An 18,132-nucleotide genomic window follows, 5' to 3' on the forward strand; every position below is an offset into this window, starting at 1 on the left:
CCCTGCTGAAGAAAGTACACGTCCAGGCCCGTCTGCGGTTCGCTAGAGAGCACTTGGATGATCCAGAAGAGGACTAGGAGAATGTGTTATGGTCAGATGAAACCAAAATAGAACTTTTTGGTAGAAACACAGGTTCTTGTGTTTGGAGGAGAAAGAATACTGAATTGCAACCGAAGAACACCATACCCACTGTGAAGCATGGGGGTGGAAACATCATGCTTTGGGGCTATTTTTCTGCAAAGGGACCAGGACGACTGATCTGTGTAAAGGAAAGAATGAATGGGGCCATGTATCGAGAGATTTTGAGTGAAAATCTCATTCCATCAGCAAGGGCATTGAAGATGAGACGTGCCTGGGTCTTTCACCATGACAATGATCCCAAACACACAGCCAGGGCAACAAAGGAGTGGCTTCGTAAGAAGCATTTCAAGGTCCTGGAGTGGCCTAGCCAGTCTCCAGATCTCAACCCCATAGAAAATCTGTGGAGGGAGTAGAAAGTCCGTGTTGCCCAACGACAGCCCCAAAACATCACTGCTCTAGAGGAGATCTGCATGGAGGAATGGGCCAAAATACCAGCAACAGTGTGTGAAAAGCTTGTGAAGGGTGACAGAAAACATTTGGCCTCCATTATTGCCAACAAAGGGTACATAACAAAGTATTGAGACAAACTTTTGGTACTGACCAAATACTTATTTTCCACCATGATTTGCAAATAAATTCTTTAAAAATCAAACGATGTGATTTTCCGGGCTGTTATTCAACATTGTCTCTCATGGTTGAGGCTTACCCATGTTGACAATTACAGGCCTCTCTAATATTTTCAAGTGGGAGAACTTGTGCAATTAATGGTTGACTAAATACTTATTTGCCCCACTGTATAGGATCCATCGCCTTTTGAGCAAAAATATGATATATACAGTATGTGCGCATCAGACCCCGACTACTATACACTGCAAACCCTGATGTTCAAAATAATTACCGTTAAATACAGGGGTTGGACAAAAAATGGAAACACCTAACATTTTGGCATCATAATCATTGAACATAATTGCTAAAGAGTGGCATTAAAAACATTCTAATTAAGTTGAACATCTCGTATGGCCGGCACAATACCCAGACCTCAACATTATTGAGCATTTATGGTCAATTTTAGAGATCAGATCCAGACGTCGATTTCCACCGCCATCAAAGAGTTAGAGGGTATTCTAACTAAAGAATGGCAAGTTGTATGAATCAATACCTCAGAGAATCGAGGCTGAAAGTGCCGCAAAAGGCGGACCTACACCATATTAAGTTAGTTTTTGTTGATGTTTTAAAGGTGTTTCATCATTTTGTTCAACCCCTGTAGATTGAGTCGTATACTTTTACAAAATGTCCATGTTAATAATCCATAATCCATGTTTACTGTTTAGTGTACAATACTGGCTACCACTCCAGTTGATGGCGTAATTGCAATATTATGCGGGTTTTTCCAACCCTCAATAAATCGCATATTAGAAGAACAGGGTAGGACTACACATTATGTACAACTGTGTTTTGAGTTGACATCATATGTGTTTCTAGGTTATGAGGAACGCAAATGTTTTTACTGTTTTCGTGATAAGTCTTCACTTTAATTTTTTGGGAGGGTTAAAAAACACTTTTTTTTTTGTCTGGAACACAGTAATTTCATTCGATGCATTTCAATAGGGAACAATGAATCTGAAATACTGTACTGCTTTGTTTTGTACTTGTATTAGTTTATTTTTTTTGGGCGAGTATATTTTATTCTAATAACAAATTATTTCCCAGGAATTTGGATTTAGTATTGCTCTTATTTATATAAATACTCATGTTTAAATTAACAATAATATTAAATTCCTTCAGTGTGTGTAGGTGCTTTACTTGATCCTCTAATGGTGAGACACTTGTTCCCATTATTTTTTACCTTCCCTAAATGTGTCTAAATGACCAAAATATTAACATGGCTCACGCAGCAAAATAAATAAATAACTAAAAAATAAAACAATCACTGTTAACATAGTCAAAATAATACTCGTTTTCAAAGCATCATTTCCACACCGTTTTCATTGCGTGTACCTAATGTTTTGTACGCTGAGTGCAAACGGGATACATCGCTCGTCCCGTGTCAAAAGAAGAAAAAAAAAAAGAGTGCGTTACTATTCCTGGCAAAGCACATCAATAATGTATATATTTTTTAAAAACACACTAAAAATAAAAAATTCATTTACGAAAAAAAAACTAAACGGTGGAGGAGTCATTAATGTGTCGTCTTACCTGCTGATGGTAGAGAGAGAGAGAGATGAGCTCCGTACAGCAGCGGGTTGCTGGGCGTGTGCGCCGGCAGCAGAGTGTTGGCGGCCGGGCAGGATGAGAAGGAGACTGCGGAGAATAACCACACAGGGACGGAGAGACACTGAGGAAAAGAGGCGACGGTCGCTGCTCTTCAGCGGCGACCCCGCGTGACGACACGGTGTATTGCAACAATTATCCATTCATACTCATACTCAAATGCACACATAGGCATGAACACACGACCTGTAATGTAACATGAATTATCTTTATTATAAAGGTTGGACTATTTTCAGTTATTTAGAAAGTAATTATAATTACAGTCACACTACCAAAAGTTTTTTATGTTTTAATTAAGCAGCATCCATTTTTAACCGACATTTTTACATGTGTGCGTAATTGCAAATTATTATCACACGTCATTTCAATGAACATTAAATGCAGGTAAAGTACATTAAAAAACCCAATTTGATCCATCTGGCTGTTAGAGAGTTGACATTTTTGGTAACTTTATAATACACAATAGGTAAACTGATGCCAATGACGTGATCGGAAATCCATCCATCGAAAAAAATCCATTTTTCAGAGGATCAGAATCGGGTGATAGGATCTGGTTTTTAACCCTTAGATAGATAAGTTGGTCAAAAATGACCCGGTGAGGTTGCTTTCTTGAAATATCTTTGTAATAAAAGATTGTTATCATTTCATATTCCGTTTGATAACCTTTTATACAGTTGAAGAAATTGTTGTTTTTGTATCACAATCGTGGGTCAAAAATGGCTTGCACGCATGCAACTCAATGGAACCCTTTGATTCTTATCAACTTTGGCTGTCAGGAATAAATTAACTGTGGACCGGACAGTCTAGATCAGAAGTTCTTGACCTTGGTTCGATCGAACCCCAGGGGTTCGGTGAGTAAGTTTAAGGGGTTCGGCGAAGGCATCTAATTTCGTACACTGACTAAATGTAGGCAAAGTGGTGTTTTAGAACAGGTTTCTAACTGGTTTGCCTCCAATTAACAGGCTGTATTCCATTTCTTCCAACTGCTAGCTCTCTATCTAATCAGATGAGAAACTGGTTTGCTCAGTGGAAGGTTGACTTGCACTGAGTATGAGGAAGTACAACAGGCCTACAATCAGCATGGACTCAAATTTGGACCTATTTAAACACACTTTCAAAATGTGACAAAATCCGAAGAAGAATTCACCCAGTTATTAGCTTTCTAGCTTAGATATCGCAGGCATTGACTTCATAATTATATTGACGGGTGACATCCATCAGACACTGCGCCACGCCTTCAAGTAGAGGGCCTGCCCACACCCAGCATCAAGATGAATAATTCTCAAACATGCATGCAGCGATCTAATGCCGGACTTCTGTTAAAAAAGTACGAAAGATGTACCGCATACAAACAGGAAGGATTGTCTCAGGAGTGATTTGTTTGAGGATTCCAGGTAATTATTATATTTTTCGTACCATGCATGCATTTTGAAACGTGAAAAAAAAATCAATGAGAGGAATTAGTGCACGTTTTTTTGCTTTTAACCAAGATTCGAGACTGTTTTACGTCCATATCAATAAAGGATTCAGGGATTTAAGCATTTATTCACAAGAAATTTCAACAGAAAAAGCTCTTTGTTTTCATAAGCCGGCCGCTACATTTGCTTAGTTGCTAGCATCATAGTTCGCGATATTTACGTAAAATAAATGCTAACTGCATGTTTTTTGCTTTTAACCAAGAATCGAGACAGTTTTATGTCCATATCTATAAAGAATTCAGGGATTTAAGCATTTATTCAAAAGAATTTTCAACGGAAAAAGCTCTTTGATTTCGTACGGCGGCCGCTACATTTGCTTACTGACTAGCATCATAGTTCGCGATATTTACGTAAAATAAATGCTGACTGCATGTTTTTTTTGCTTTTAACCAAGGGTCGAGACTGTTTTATGTCCATATATATAAAGAATTCAGGGATTTAAGCATTTATTCACAAGAATTTTCAATGGAGAAAGCTCTGTCTGTGTTTTCACTCAGTCAGCTTTGACGGCCATGCCAACAATACAGGCCTCCTACTAATCGGCCCAACGCTCCGTGTCCCGTCAATATATTATGAAGTCTATGTATCAGGTTTAGAATTTATTTTTAAAATTTGCTTTGTTATCCAATTCTGAAGTGTTTGGTGAATGCACATGTGAAACTTCTTGGGGTTCGGTAGCTTTACCAAGGTTAAGAACCACTGGTGTAGCTATATCAGATGTGTCACCCCCTGGGAAGATTATTTTACACAGCAAGAGCTAATACGTGTTAGTATTATCTTCATATAGTATCTTGTGTGTGTGTCTTTTTTGACTTTTTTCTACTATTTATCAACAAGTTAGCCTACTTCATAACTAGTTAACACTAGCTAGCACAAAAATATATATGTTTCATATTCCGCAACACTCTCGGAAAAAGTAGGAGAGGAAGTACTGTAAACAATACAATGCTGTAACATGTTTGGAACAAAAAACATATAAATAAATCCCGATCTTGGATTGGGACTTGGTATTGGCAGATTCTCAAATTCAGGTGACTTGGACTCGGGTGCAAAAATATGCGTTCGGGACATCCCTCTATTTTACAATCATTTTAGTGGGCTAAATTTAGTTCACATGCCTAATTTGAGGTGTATCTAACTATGTGTCCTGTAAACAAATAACCCTGTGACCTCCCTATGTGATTATTGGTGAAGAATCAGTCAAGCCAGTTCAAAGTAGCTGTCATCACCAATGGCTCACAACATGACAGTCACATTTCCAAGGCGCTGGTTGTGCAAGACGGAAGTCCAAAAAGTCTCTCTCAAAAAGCAATTGTCACATAACACCACGTCTGCCATACATTACAGACTACATTCCTGCCTAACCTGCAGTTGACAATCCAGTATTGATACTTTTTGACCATCCCTAGACGGCGACATTCCGACCCGACTGACTTGTACCAGGTACCTGCAATTAAGTAGTTGCAGGTGGAATGGAAACAATGAGGTTTGGCTTCACGTCACTGTCAGTCATTCAGTTTTGGACAGGCGTGTGTTTTGTGAGAAGAAACTGGCCACAGTGTTCCCACAGTGCATCAGCATTCATTTCGGCAGAATTGTGATTCATTAAAAGTAACTTGGCATGAATGTATCCTTTCATTGAGTTCCAAATAACTGAGTACATTTTTTCAAATGACTGCAGCCTTCCAAAAATTCAATGGAAGATCAATAGAGATTAAAATTGGGTGAAGTTATTAAGAGGAAGTCCAATGTTAATATGTACTTTGACACATTTAGGTGGTTTTGGTTGGAATAGCTTTTTAATTTCAGTAAATATGACCTGCTAATGCTGCAAATTGTGCGTAATAGCAGAAAAACGTCATGCTAAATCCCTACTTTGCCTGAGAAGCACACAAGTGATCCGTCCGCCATATGATTCGCATTAATGCCAGCATGCTTCCTACAATCCATGAAAGGGAAGAAGCTAAATGAAAGGTTGGAAAGTTGAAAGTAATTCCCTGCATGCTTTCACTTATGAAATATGTAGCACAAACGTGCTTGCTTTTTCTTCCCTTTCTCCAGAACCTCCTCTTCCTCGTTTGTCCTCTTAACTCACAAAAATTCAGGTTGCAATTCTGTAAATGCATCAGTGTAAAAGTCAGGAAAATTAGGATTCTCGCAACACTGCCTCTGTCCTGACCTTGACCATTCACATCCACTAATCCTGTCTCGTGCGCATGCTGCTCTGCCGGCTTTAAAATATTGACGACGGATAATGCCGCTCGGCCCAGGAGAACGCCGGGAAAGAACGAGGGTGTAGGGGAAGCAGTCCATGCTTACAAGATTCCTCTTTCAAGCAGGGAACATGAGTACAACCCCCACTCCGATGCTAGCGTTTTTGATACGGACGACGAAACATCCTCAATATTGGCCAAACCCGTACAGACTGTATCATCACTCTGTGCTAGTCATTTCCGGTAAAATTGGAACATGCAATATTTGGAATGATAATATTAATATGATAGGGCACAAATAGCCCTTGGTACTCGGGCATTATCATTTGGCCCTTTGTATCTGTGAAGACTGTGGCTGATCACTAATGGTAGACTACAACTAGAGTTCCAGATAAAAGCATGTTAAAATGATATCGGATATTATCGACGTTGGTTTTTCATGATCAGTTTTGTACGGTAGCCGAGAGGTGTCAGGCGAAATGCAAAGTCCAAACACTTTGCAAATAGAAAAAAAGCACGAACCCCATTTGCAGACGCTTTGCAAAAGAATAAAGCATGAATGCAAACTGCCAAAACACGATCCCCAATTCCTAAAGCGCGATTGCAAATTGGCAAAAGCACGAACCCCAACTGCCACAACACGACAGCAAATGGCTCGCAGTACAAGATTTTTTTATTTTATCGGTGAAACATGGTGATATAACAAGGGTCGCGATGCAGAAATCGCAGACAACAAGATTTTCTTTTTCATATAGTTACCCTTTTAAATGTTATTTTTCAATTTTTCCTTGATTGGATCGATTATTTATCATCTAACATATCGGGAAAAATGCAACAGTAACAAAAAAAATACAATTAAGCGATAGTTATGAGTAGGGTTGTTCCGATCATGTTTTTTTTGCTCCCGATTCGATCCCGATCGTTTTAGTTTGAGTATCTGCCAATCCCGATATTTCCCGATCCGATTGCTTTTTTTTTTTTGCTCCTGATTCAATTCCAATCATTCCCGATAATTTTTCCCGATCATATACATTTTGGCAATGCATTAAGAAAAAAATGGATAAAACTCGGACGAATATATACATTCAACATACAGTACATAAGTACTGTATTTGTTTATTATGACAATAAATCCTCAAGATGGCATTTACATTATTAACATTCACACATAAAAATTATGTCAATCGTTTGTGCTGCAACGGTTTTGTAGATACAGTGTTATGCTTTTATTGCGATATCAATTTAGAGTGGTGACGTCACTCGAAACTTTTCCTTAGTTTAGCTCCCGCGGCTAATGGAGCGTTCCGAATCGATCAATATCAGAGGGGTGTCCCAACAACTAGCGCGGTCATAATACAAACAAATTTGGTTTCATTTTGCAGTAAATTGGGGGGCTTGAGATATTAATTTCGAGTGATGACGTCACTCTAAGCCCCTCATTTACTGCAAAATGGTCTCAAAGTGTTGCCATTGTTTGTGCTACGTTCATGCGAGTTGTTAAGAGACCCTTCGTTATTCAAAGAGTTGGTACCCTTCATGAGCCGCGGGAGCTAAACTAAGGAAAAGCTACGAGGGACGTCACCACTCGAAATTAATATGTCAATACAGGCATTATACTGCATCTACAAAACCTAGCTGAAATTAGATTTACCTATAAAATATTTGTAAATATCTCCAAAACGAAAGCAGCACAAACAAAACTTTTACAGCAAAAACAATGGATATCATTTTTATATATATATTTACGTCTAATGGGGGGGGGGTCAACTTCATGGAGGTCTGTAGAGATGATCACAAAGCACATATAGCAATATACAAAGTGTTCCGCGTCATCCTCTTTCCGTCGTGCTGTGTGATTTTGCTGTTGTGTTGCATGATTTTGCTGTCGTGCTGCGAGCTATTTGCTGTCGTTTTGTGGCAATTGGGGTTCATGCTTTTGCCAATTTGCAATCGCGCTTTAGGAATCGGGGATCGTGTTGTGGCAGTTTGCATTCGTGCTTTTTTTCTTTAGCAAAGCGTTTGCAATTGGGCTTTGCGCTTTTTTCTATTTACAAAGTGTTTGGATTTTGCATTTCACCTGACACCTCTCGGCCACCGTAGTTTGGGGCCAATATGCATGTTGCCTTCAAAGTGAATGTATGTCTGCCTTTGCACAAGGGCTGGTCACAGCTTAGCACAGCAGTTATGCTTGCTGAACATTCGATGTCTCCAAATTAAGATACTTAGAATTTGCTATCCGAGCAGAGGGATTTCACCAATATAGTGGTGAAATATAGGCACTTTTTTCATTACTTCAGTTGACATTGTTCTCTTATTTTTCACAGAATATTTATTTGGAAAGCCTTGAAGTTGTTACATTTATTATTACTAAAGCATCTAGTGGGGCTTCACAACACAGTTACCCATAATATATTAAGTCCATGACCACATATATCTGTATCGGATTTTTGGAGTTGGATAATATCGGGATATCAACTATCGGTTTAAAAGTCATTATCCGACAACTCTAAGTAACTACAACTTTTGGGTACTACCTTGGCATGTGGCAGTATGGTATTCTGACGGTGTGATAACCTCAAGCCAAAATATCACGGTTTCACGGTATCACGGTATGCAATTATTACAGCTCTAAAATGTGTTACTTTGAGATATCTGGGTTTTTTCCATCGAACAGGATTTTTATTTTTCAAAACATATGAGAAAATTAGAACATAAGTATATTGCGAAGGTGGAAAAGCGCTATATAAGTATAACACCATAACATCATTAAGCTAAAATAAATTGAATTTTTAAAAAATTCTCAATAAAATTGAAATGAATGCAGAAATGAATGCCAAAAACACAGCCACAGCTCAACGTTATTATCAGAGAAAAAAATAATTGAATTATTTTTCATAAAAAGCACGTGTATAACTCGTATCATGTTTACATTTTACACACACACTCTCTTTCTGAAGACAGACAGTTGCCAGAGGGAAAAAAACACGTTTTTCCCACTGCTTGACACACTAAACACGCTAGAGTTAACTGTCTTAGCTGGTGGGAAACGTTCATGACAGTATTTACTAACCTTTAATTTTGAATAAATGCAAAATATATTGAAGGTATTGCCTCCTCGGCAGCCACCCTCCGCAAACATGTTTTACATGTTGGTTGGCCCTCCTCCTCTAAAGCGCGGCCGTCTATAACTTTTCTGTAGCAGAAGTATTCCCATACCAGCAATTCCGTTTTCTTCGATGGGGGAAAAAGTTCAGGAGTTTCACCTTGTCTAGCCATCATGTGGCACAGCTGACTCACTGACACTAATCAACAACCGGTGGGGGAGGGTTGAGCCTTACAGCTGCGAGGGATTTAGCTAATACCTTAGGGACAGTATGACAGAAAAATTTTGTGGTTTTGAAACCTCGACGTTTTCATACCTCGGTATACCTTGAAACCGCTAATCGGCACATGCCCACCATTTGGTACCTGAATGTTAAGACATGGCTCTTTATATTCATATTGGCCCATTTTGATGCTATTTTGAATAGTTTATTTGTATTCATGAAACATTATAACGCATATTTTGCAGTGAAAATATTAGTGGGGTTAGTTGTAATTAATTCATTTTGTCTACACGTATATTAGTCCAATTTTTCTTTTATCCAAGACAATAGTTATAGGTGGTTTAAATACCTGACATGTTTCGGCGAACACTTCCGCATTCATCAGAGTCACTAATGTTGGTGTGACTCACCTGTTAGATTGACAGGTGAGTCACAACCTCTGCTGACCAGTCACTCTTCCAGGACGCTGGTCCAGGTAGTAGAGAGCATGTACACCCCCCGAAATATCAGCGCTGGATCAGGGAGGCCATTGAGAACAGCAGGGCCAGAGGACTATCAACAGGGGGGAGGGGGCGTACATGCACTCTACTACCAAGACCAGCATCCTGGGAGAAAGAATGGTCAGCATAGGGCGTGACTCGCCTGTCAATCTGACAGGTGAGTCACACCTTCATCCATCAGCTGATTAAGACGCGTCACACCAACAACAGTGACTCTCTGATGAAGGCGAAAGTGTTCGCTGAAACATGTCCGGTATTTAAACCACCGATAACTATTGTAGGGGATAAAAGAAAAAAATTGACTAATATTAGTGGGGTTATTTTTTATTAGGATATTTACTCACTTGTTAAAAGAAAAAAAAAAAAAAAAAAAAAAAAGGTATTTTTTGGTATTAAACGGGTTTTGCTAGTCTTAATGATGGTTAGTGAACATGGCACAAGTTCAAAATTAGATTGCAAGTTTTACAAAATTCAGTTTCTGACACATTTAACTCTCATTGCCATTGACGGTGACGGCGACCCATTTTGACAGTGGATCGGAAGTCTATCGCAGTCAATGGCAGCCAGTGAGTCTGGGCTTTATTTTTAATAATTTGTTGACACTTGCCCACTCCTTGGGTCAAACTGACCCAGCAAAACTCAAAGGATAGTGGTGTCCTCGTCAACCAATTAAAGCCGTTGGAGAAGGCTTCCCAAATTTGCCACCATTTTTGTTGATGTGCTCACCCCCCAAAAAAACTGAAGAGTAAACGTGATAACAACAACAACAACAAAACACTTAAGCTTATCATTATTATATTTTAACATGTATTGGATGGAAATGATGCAGGCACATAACATGATACATTCAAAAATGAGTAGACATTTGAAAACCAAGGCAGACATTCATTGTAAACCTCAAAATGCAAGCAGTGTCCGGCTTTTAAAAAGTGCATAAAAATGGAGATCACAGTTTGGGAAGACAGTTTGTTTTGGTGCCGTCTTAGGTGAAGATGCTTGTTAATTGTATGTCACTTATGCATCTGAAGTGAAAGGTGAAAGTTGATTATGGCACGAAGGGCGCATGCGTGTTGAGGGGCCGTTGGACGATGACGGCGTTAGCCAAGTCCGCCGCTTCGAGGCTCAGCTCCTGATTGTTGAGCTCCCGCACAGGAAGCGACGTGGTGAGCACAAAAGGCGGGCAACTCCTCTGGCAACGTGACACAAAATCATGAACGTCCATGATCCTGAGAGGAGGAAAATAGGAGTTAGTGGATAAATGGTTGTAAACATGTTGGACACCAAGGCACGAGAGGCTTCAAATGAGAATGCCCCTTAAGTATGACGTTTGACTACACAGGAGATTGATCTAAATTAGGAGTTGTTCGATATTACCGGGCAGCCAATAATAACGACGAATAACAACATTTTAAAATGATATTGAATAAAGGCGAAATTCATTTTCCATTTTTTTCCTATATGTTATAGACCTATATACATCTAGCCTTCATAATGAATGTAGCAATCATTTTTTGACCAAGGCCTGCTCAGAGTCTAGAACAACATCATGCTTATTTACCGTAAAACAACCTAAAATAAGATGCTTGGGATTTGGTATGTGAGCAGACCATATGCATTCATGCTGCAAAAATTAACTGAGCAATAAATGATTGAAAAACAATGAATTATAAACTCATTACATATAACTACAACATTACCAGGAAGAAATGGGCACTAAGAAAACTATAAAAGTAATAAAACACAAAAGTCTGTGCAAAAGCCAAGCAAAAAGCATCTTAGGAATTGTCAATGCATTGACATGTCCTATGATTGCGTGCCTGTATTTGCAATGCTTTGGTCGCCCCTTCGTGGCTCGTTGAGGTAACTACTGTAAAAGTGATTTAATTGTGAATGATTCCTTTTATTTAATTATGGACAGTTTGGCTAATTTCAATTTATATTATTTATATGGGACTTTTATTTTTTATAACTTCAGCTGAAATAGTTCTCATCTTATTTTGGAAAACCTTGAAGTTGTTGCATTTATCATTAATATACCGCATATTTCGGAATTGTTTACGAGTTTGACAATATCGGTTAAAAGGGTTAAATTCAACGAGATACATAAATTCAAGAGAAATGTTAAATCTCATGAGATATGTTAGAATGTTTTCTAAAAAAATCATTTTGTGGGAATAAAAAGTCACATTGTTAGAGGAGGAAGTTAATGAAAAAATGTCAGAATTCTATAAGAACAACTTACAATTTCACAAGAAAAATAATTTTAAAAAACATTTTCACAGAAAAATTTAAAACTACCATGAATAATAACATTAGGAGGATAAAAGTTATAATGTAACAACTGGTCATTTTAAACCCTGAAAGTCATATTTTTAGAGACACACAAAAATAAAATAGTACTACTAGATACAGGAGTTAATTTATTTTTTACACTTGTATGATTGCTACAACTGATACAATTTTGGATGATTGGATTATGGACCTGGAATATTTCCTAGGCAGGGGAAAAAAAGTGAATGCTTGTCTTGTTCTTTCTCCCCATTTGAGCTAGGTGAGGTCTCTATTTTTCATGAGCGCCGGTGGTCTCCTGCTCTCACCGGAGGACCGCGAAGGTCGGGATCTCTCTCCATCCTTGAGCTCCTCGACCCTGTTACATAAACGCTGCATCGGGGGTTACGCAACGCACCCCTTTGCTGCGATTTGATGGATGCGCTCCATCTCAGATTATGTTTAGCGTGGCAGACTAACATTACATAATCTAGTCGAGTAGGATTCTGTTTTTTTTTTTTTTGGTCGTCTGGAGATTAAGACAAACTCACAGATTAACATTTTTTTTGGTTTGTTTGTGATTACAATACGCACCGATGGGATAGGTTGAAGCGCTGTACCAGCCTGCGGCCGTCGGCCAACCACAGCTGCAGAGAGGTGACGGGCAGGGTGTGGTCCAGGGTTACCATGGGGATGGGGGGAGATTCGCCGTCCTCGTGCACCGACGGCGAGCGGGCCACCACTCGGGGCGCCACGCTGCAGCAGCCACACAGACCGCAGATTAAGCAGAGGGCAGATTAAATCTCAGGCTTTAATGCAGATGATGATGGCGGGAGGAGAAAATGAATTCGGTGCTCTTTTGCAGCTCGTCAGGGTGGTACCATGACCTGCTTTGAAAGCTTGGATTGCTAGTGACATCTCGTGGCAGAAAATAGAATAGCAGTACTACATCACTCGTTTCTCCAAGTACTATAATTAAATGTTTGAAAAGAAATAAACAAATATTTCATAAAAAATGGAACGAAACTGTATCATTAAAAGATAATAGAAGTAAAATGTAAATAAAATATTTACTATAGTGATTTCAGAAAGTTTGAAACCCAATTTTAAACACAATCTGAACATGTAACACGATTGTTATTTGGTTTACATACCACTAGAAGGAGCCAACGTACTACAATTTTAGAATCACTAGTATAGATGACATGAAAATAATTGGAACGTTTATAGGCTAAAATCAGCCTTTTTAAATATTGAAAATGGCTATTTATTCAAATGTAAACAACACAAATAAAAAAATGTTTAAAAAAGACCATAATAAGGCCACGTTGATCAAACTTGAATTTTTATTTGTTTAAAAAATAATATATATATTTTTTAAAGTTAGTATTTATACATATGAAATTAAAATTGAGGACTAATATTTTGTTTATAAAAATATATTGAAAATGAATTAATGGCACTTCCATCAACATACTTGAGGGATAAAATTAGACTATAAAATTAAAAATAATAATAAAATACAGTAGGCCTGCAGCTATCGATTATTTTATTAGTCCATTAATCGATGTACTAGTTAGTTCGAATAATCGAGAAATCGGATAAGGAACATAAAAAATTAAAATACCTGACCTGAGGCTCAAACGGTATAAAAAAATAAATAAGTGAGGATATATGTACAACAAAAGATCAACTGGCAAGCTTACATAGCAAAAGTCCGCTAATTTAAATGCTTTAAAATGCCAACTTTTTTTACAATGCTCTTCACAAATATTTCAAACACACATTCCCACAAAAAACGGCTAAATATACCTTTAAACTAAATTACGAATGCATCAAAAAAAAACATTAGCTCCAACAAAAACTTAACCCTATGTTGGTCTTAACAGGGAGCAGCTGGATTCAGCCATGTGAAATGAGCCAGACTAGAGGGCAGTGTATCTACCAAAATAAAAAAAAACTAAAGGCAAACACTTTCAAAACAAACCCTTACAATGCCACTTCAATTAAACGAATACTCGAGGCAGCAAAATTTAATTAGAATATTTTTTTTCTAATCAAATACTCGGGTAGATTAATCGTTGCGGCACTAAAATACAGTAAATTCTATACCTTGGGTTTTGAGCACAGTGAATGTATTGAAGATACAAATTAATATTCGTTTTTAAAGTGACTTTCAAGCCGATATTTTTCTCACTGCCTGTTTCAACACAATATGGCCTTTTTTGGATTAACACTTCTGAATTCAATTAAATGTTATGTGTAATGATTATGAAAGCCCCCTTTTCATTATGAAAGCCTCCTTCTCATCTAAAATTTCTTTGTGAAATTTTAAAAGGTCATTTACTGGAAATCTTTGTATTTCCCCTTAAACGCCCCCTCACCTGCCAAGTCGGTATCCTCGCCCACTGAAAGGGTGAAAAACTTTCTTTCTGGGAACGTACTCTTCCTCCGTCAGATCCTCCACATTGACTTCCAGCTCCTCCTCCTCAGCTCGGCTCTCCCACTCTGCCGGAAGTTCCCTGCATTGAAGATCACGACACACATAAGAATATTTACTTGATAAATTGAGCACACGCACATAAAATAAAACTCACCCTCTTTTAATAGCATCCAGGAACTCTTGGTTTGCAGGGATGGAGTAGCTGCGAAACTCTTGGTCATTGACGGTGAAGCCATCCTTCCAGAGGCGCACCACCATCTCCACCTGGTGACAAACACATGAATGCACTGCTCATGTGCAGACTTGTTCACATCAACAACTTAAAAACCATCATTTGTTTTAAAAATACGGCAAAAACGAATTTTGTCATAAGAGATTTTTGGTGGCTCGTTATTCCCTGATAAATATACGGCTAAAACAAATCCAACAATTCTTGATTTCTGACCTTAGATGTTCCTGAGGCGTCATAACAAATCTTCTCCACTTCATCCAGGAGGTCTTCTACAGAAAAGCTGCACCTCATTGGCGCCTCCTCTTCATTGTCGTCGCTGGCAACAATTTAACACATTCATGTGATAAAACAATATATTGTTACACCTTACGGTCCTTTTTTTTTTTTTTTTTTTTTAAATAAATTGGACACGTTAGGTTACAAGGTTTTACTGCACATTTCCATTCAACAACATGAGATGTGTTTTTAAACTTTGAACTGGTACAGTATTAACAAAAATGCTAAATAACTAATTATGTACAGGATATTCACGACAATAAGGTTTTACGTTACCAATTCTCGTCGTCCTCAGTGTCATTGTGTATCATGTCGTCTTGTGTTTTCCATCTGAAAACAAAGTAAAAAGACTAAAAACTAAAACTAATAATAATAATTTGATTCACTACGTCATTTATCTTGTCACGGGTAAGTGTATTGAGCGGTTTAAAACTATATAAAGATGAATATTTTAAAAGCTGTGTTTGATAATTCAACATCGTAGGCTATCATTAATAACGTACGTGGGCACGAATGACGTAACAAAATAAAAACAGCACTGTACAGATACAAAAATTTGCAAAACACCATTTAAAAATGGGGTAATTAAGGTAAACGAATAGTTTACCAGTCCGTGCGTGTTTTCGATGGCTAATCAGTGGCTAAAACATCTGCGGCTATGTACTATACTAGTTTACGGCAGCAGCTCTCTGACGTCAATACCACCTGCCGTAAATTGGTCGTAGGTGTCGGAAGATTTTCTGTTCAACTGTTGTCAACCTCTTGAAAATTCAAGATGTGTGTGAGTCAAAAGGAGAATTGTAATAGAATAGTTAAAAAATGTTTTGGAAATATAAGTAAAGATTCAGAATGCAGAAACAGAACTAAACAAGTGAAATAGACAATAGTTTAGAGGTATTCCTCACCAATAAATCCAGTACATGCTGTACTAACAAAATAATTACCTAACACATCCATTAGAACAGTGGTTCTTAACCTCGCTAAAGGTACTGAAGTTTCACCTGTGCATTCAAAGAACCCAGAAAAAAAATCATTTTCAAAACCAAAATAACTTAGCGAATTCCCGTCCAAATTTATTATCATTTGGACGGCACGTTTTTAAACAGGTCAAAATATGAGTCCACGCTGCCCATCAGTGTATTATACTTCCTTATACGAGTCGACCTTCCACTGAGCAAACGAGTTTCTCCTCCCATCAAATTGTAAAGAAATGGAATAAAGCCTGCAAACCTAACTAAAAAACATTGCTTGGATTTATTCAGCGTATGAAAAATGTGCCCCGTGGGTCTAACTTTCGCCGCACCCCTTAGACTTAATCGCCGAACCCCTGGAGTTCGATCGTACCCAGGTTAAGAACCACTGCATTAGAATTTATAATCCAGCAAAAGTTAAAGCCTGGGACCGTGTGTATTTTTGTGTGAGACCAAGATTGAGCTTTTTGGCAACAAACACTCTAAGTGGGTCTGGCGTGCCACGAAAGATGCGCATGCTGAAAAGCACCTCATACCCACTGTGAAGTATGGGGGTGGGTCAGTGATGCTGTGGGGCTGTTTCGCTTCCAAAGGCCCTGGGAACCTTGTTAGGGTGCATGGCATCAGGAATGCTTTGAAATACCAGGACATTTTAAATCAAAATCTGTTGCCCTCTGCCCGAAAGCTGAAGATGGGTTGTCACTGGGTCTTTCAGTAAGACAATGACCCTAAACATATGGCCAAATCTACACAGAAATGGTTCACCAGACACAAAATCGAGCTCCTCCCATGGCCATCTCAGTCCCCAGACCTTGTTTTGTTGGCAAATGGGGGTTGTACAAAGTATTAACACCAGGGGTGCTAACAATTGTGACACACATTATTTGAGGTCAAATAATTTTTTCTTTATGTGGGATTTTTTCCCCACTGAATGAATGCACTTGTATTGAAGGTTGGATTTTTTTCTTTTTTTCCATTCAGGTCCTGTATTATTTGAATTAAAAAAAATATTAGAAGCTAAAAAACACATCTTTTTCAGGGGTGCCAATAATTATGGAGGGCACTGTATATATATATTTTAAGCCAAAACAATTGTTGTGTTTGATAGAACAATATGTCTATATGCTGCCATAGCAGATTCATGGCGCATTAAGCCCCCGAACTATTTTCAATTTGCCCGTTTTACCCTGGAAACCCCCATTTACAGATGTCGCGCAACCGTTTTTGTTTCAACCCAGCCATGCAAGCAAGCTAAGTAATTATATTTATTATTCAAAATGTCTGTCATTTTTAGCTTAGAATCATTAATTGATGTCTAATATTTTGTTTACAAAAAAAACCGACTTAAAAAAATTATTCACTTGCATATTCTAAACTTTTAAACAAATTAGGTCACAATGAAAAAAATGGCATCTGTCAAAAAGTCATGGATATCTACCTCATAACTATCGTTAAATTGTATTTTTTTGTTACTGTCGCATTTTCCCTGATATGTTAGATGATAAATTATCGATCCAAACAAAAAAATTGGAAAAAAAACTTTTAAAAGGGTAAATATATGAAAAAGAAAATCTTGACCACTCCTTGATGTCTGTGATTTCTGCATGGCGACCCTTGTTATATTCCATGTTTCACCCATAAAAACCCCCCAAAAATCCAGCCGTGGCCATTCACAGCTGTTTCTTGACACTCAGTGATACATGCGACATGGAGTTTTTGGATTGAAACAAGGTAAGTACGCGATAATATCTCGTTAAAGTCATGGCGTCTGTAATTCTGCTCTCGCGTGCTCTCACCTCCAGATAGGGTTTTGCTGTTTGAAAAACATTTTAAAAATAATAAAATAATGCCCCTCTGTCCAAAATTTTTCTTTCCCCCAAAAATTGAGATTTTAAGCTTTCCAATGATGTATCACGCATGCATGTCAGACAATTTTGAAATTTGGCCAAATTGGGGGTCTCAGAGCGGAACTTCAAGTCACCTGAGTGTTTTCCGCTATATATTTACATAAAGTCAAAATGCACATTATACATAGTATTAGAGATGTCCCGATTGATCTGGTCCGATCACGTC

At 38.1% G+C, this 18,132-nt stretch overlaps 2 protein-coding genes across 4 annotated transcripts in view; both read right to left on the reverse strand.

Annotated features, from left to right (window-relative positions):
- Nucleotides 1-9,780, reverse strand: part of mfsd2b (MFSD2 lysolipid transporter B, sphingolipid) — a 58,301-nt gene extending 48,521 nt beyond the window's left edge. The window contains exons 1-2 of the mRNA XM_057822002.1: nt 9,260-9,780; nt 2,278-2,382 (exon numbers count right to left, since the gene is read on the reverse strand). The gene's annotated coding sequence lies outside the window, so the exon portion shown is untranslated. The remainder of the gene's footprint in view (nt 1-2,277; nt 2,383-9,259) is intronic.
- An 886-nt stretch (nt 9,781-10,666) lies between these two features.
- On the reverse strand, nt 10,667-15,814 carry ubxn2a (UBX domain protein 2A). Of its 3 annotated transcripts, none has more exons than XM_057822005.1 (7): nt 15,656-15,737; nt 15,365-15,418; nt 15,026-15,128; nt 14,735-14,844; nt 14,522-14,659; nt 12,732-12,893; nt 10,667-11,095 (listed from the first exon to the last, which is right to left on the reverse strand). In XM_057822005.1, the coding sequence occupies exons 2-7, from the start codon at nt 15,397-15,399 to the stop codon at nt 10,915-10,917; spliced, it is 729 nt and encodes a 242-aa protein (XP_057677988.1). In that variant the 5' UTR covers nt 15,400-15,418; nt 15,656-15,737; the 3' UTR covers nt 10,667-10,914. The 3 variants fall into 3 exon arrangements, with proteins under 3 accessions (XP_057677988.1, XP_057677987.1, XP_057677986.1); XM_057822004.1 differs by having other exon boundaries at nt 15,592-15,725; XM_057822003.1 differs by having other exon boundaries at nt 10,670-11,095; nt 15,696-15,814.
- Nucleotides 15,815-18,132: the final 2,318 nt, after the last annotated feature.

Source organism: Corythoichthys intestinalis, chromosome 19, assembly GCF_030265065.1.
Source record: "Corythoichthys intestinalis isolate RoL2023-P3 chromosome 19, ASM3026506v1, whole genome shotgun sequence".
NCBI lineage: Eukaryota > Metazoa > Chordata > Actinopteri > Syngnathiformes > Syngnathidae > Corythoichthys > Corythoichthys intestinalis.

Excerpts from the sequence above, each read along its gene's own strand:
- ubxn2a (XM_057822005.1), bottom strand. The coding sequence starts at position 15,399 with ATGATACACAATGACACTGAGGACGACGAGAATTG. Across the intron at positions 14,660-14,734 it reads CTGGATGCTATTAAAAGAGG|GGAACTTCCGGCAGAGTGGG; the intron begins GTGAGTTTTATT and ends TCTTCAATGCAG. Across the intron at positions 11,096-12,731 it reads CGCTTCAACCTATCCCATCG|GATCATGGACGTTCATGATT; the intron begins GTGCGTATTGTA and ends TCCTCCTCTCAG.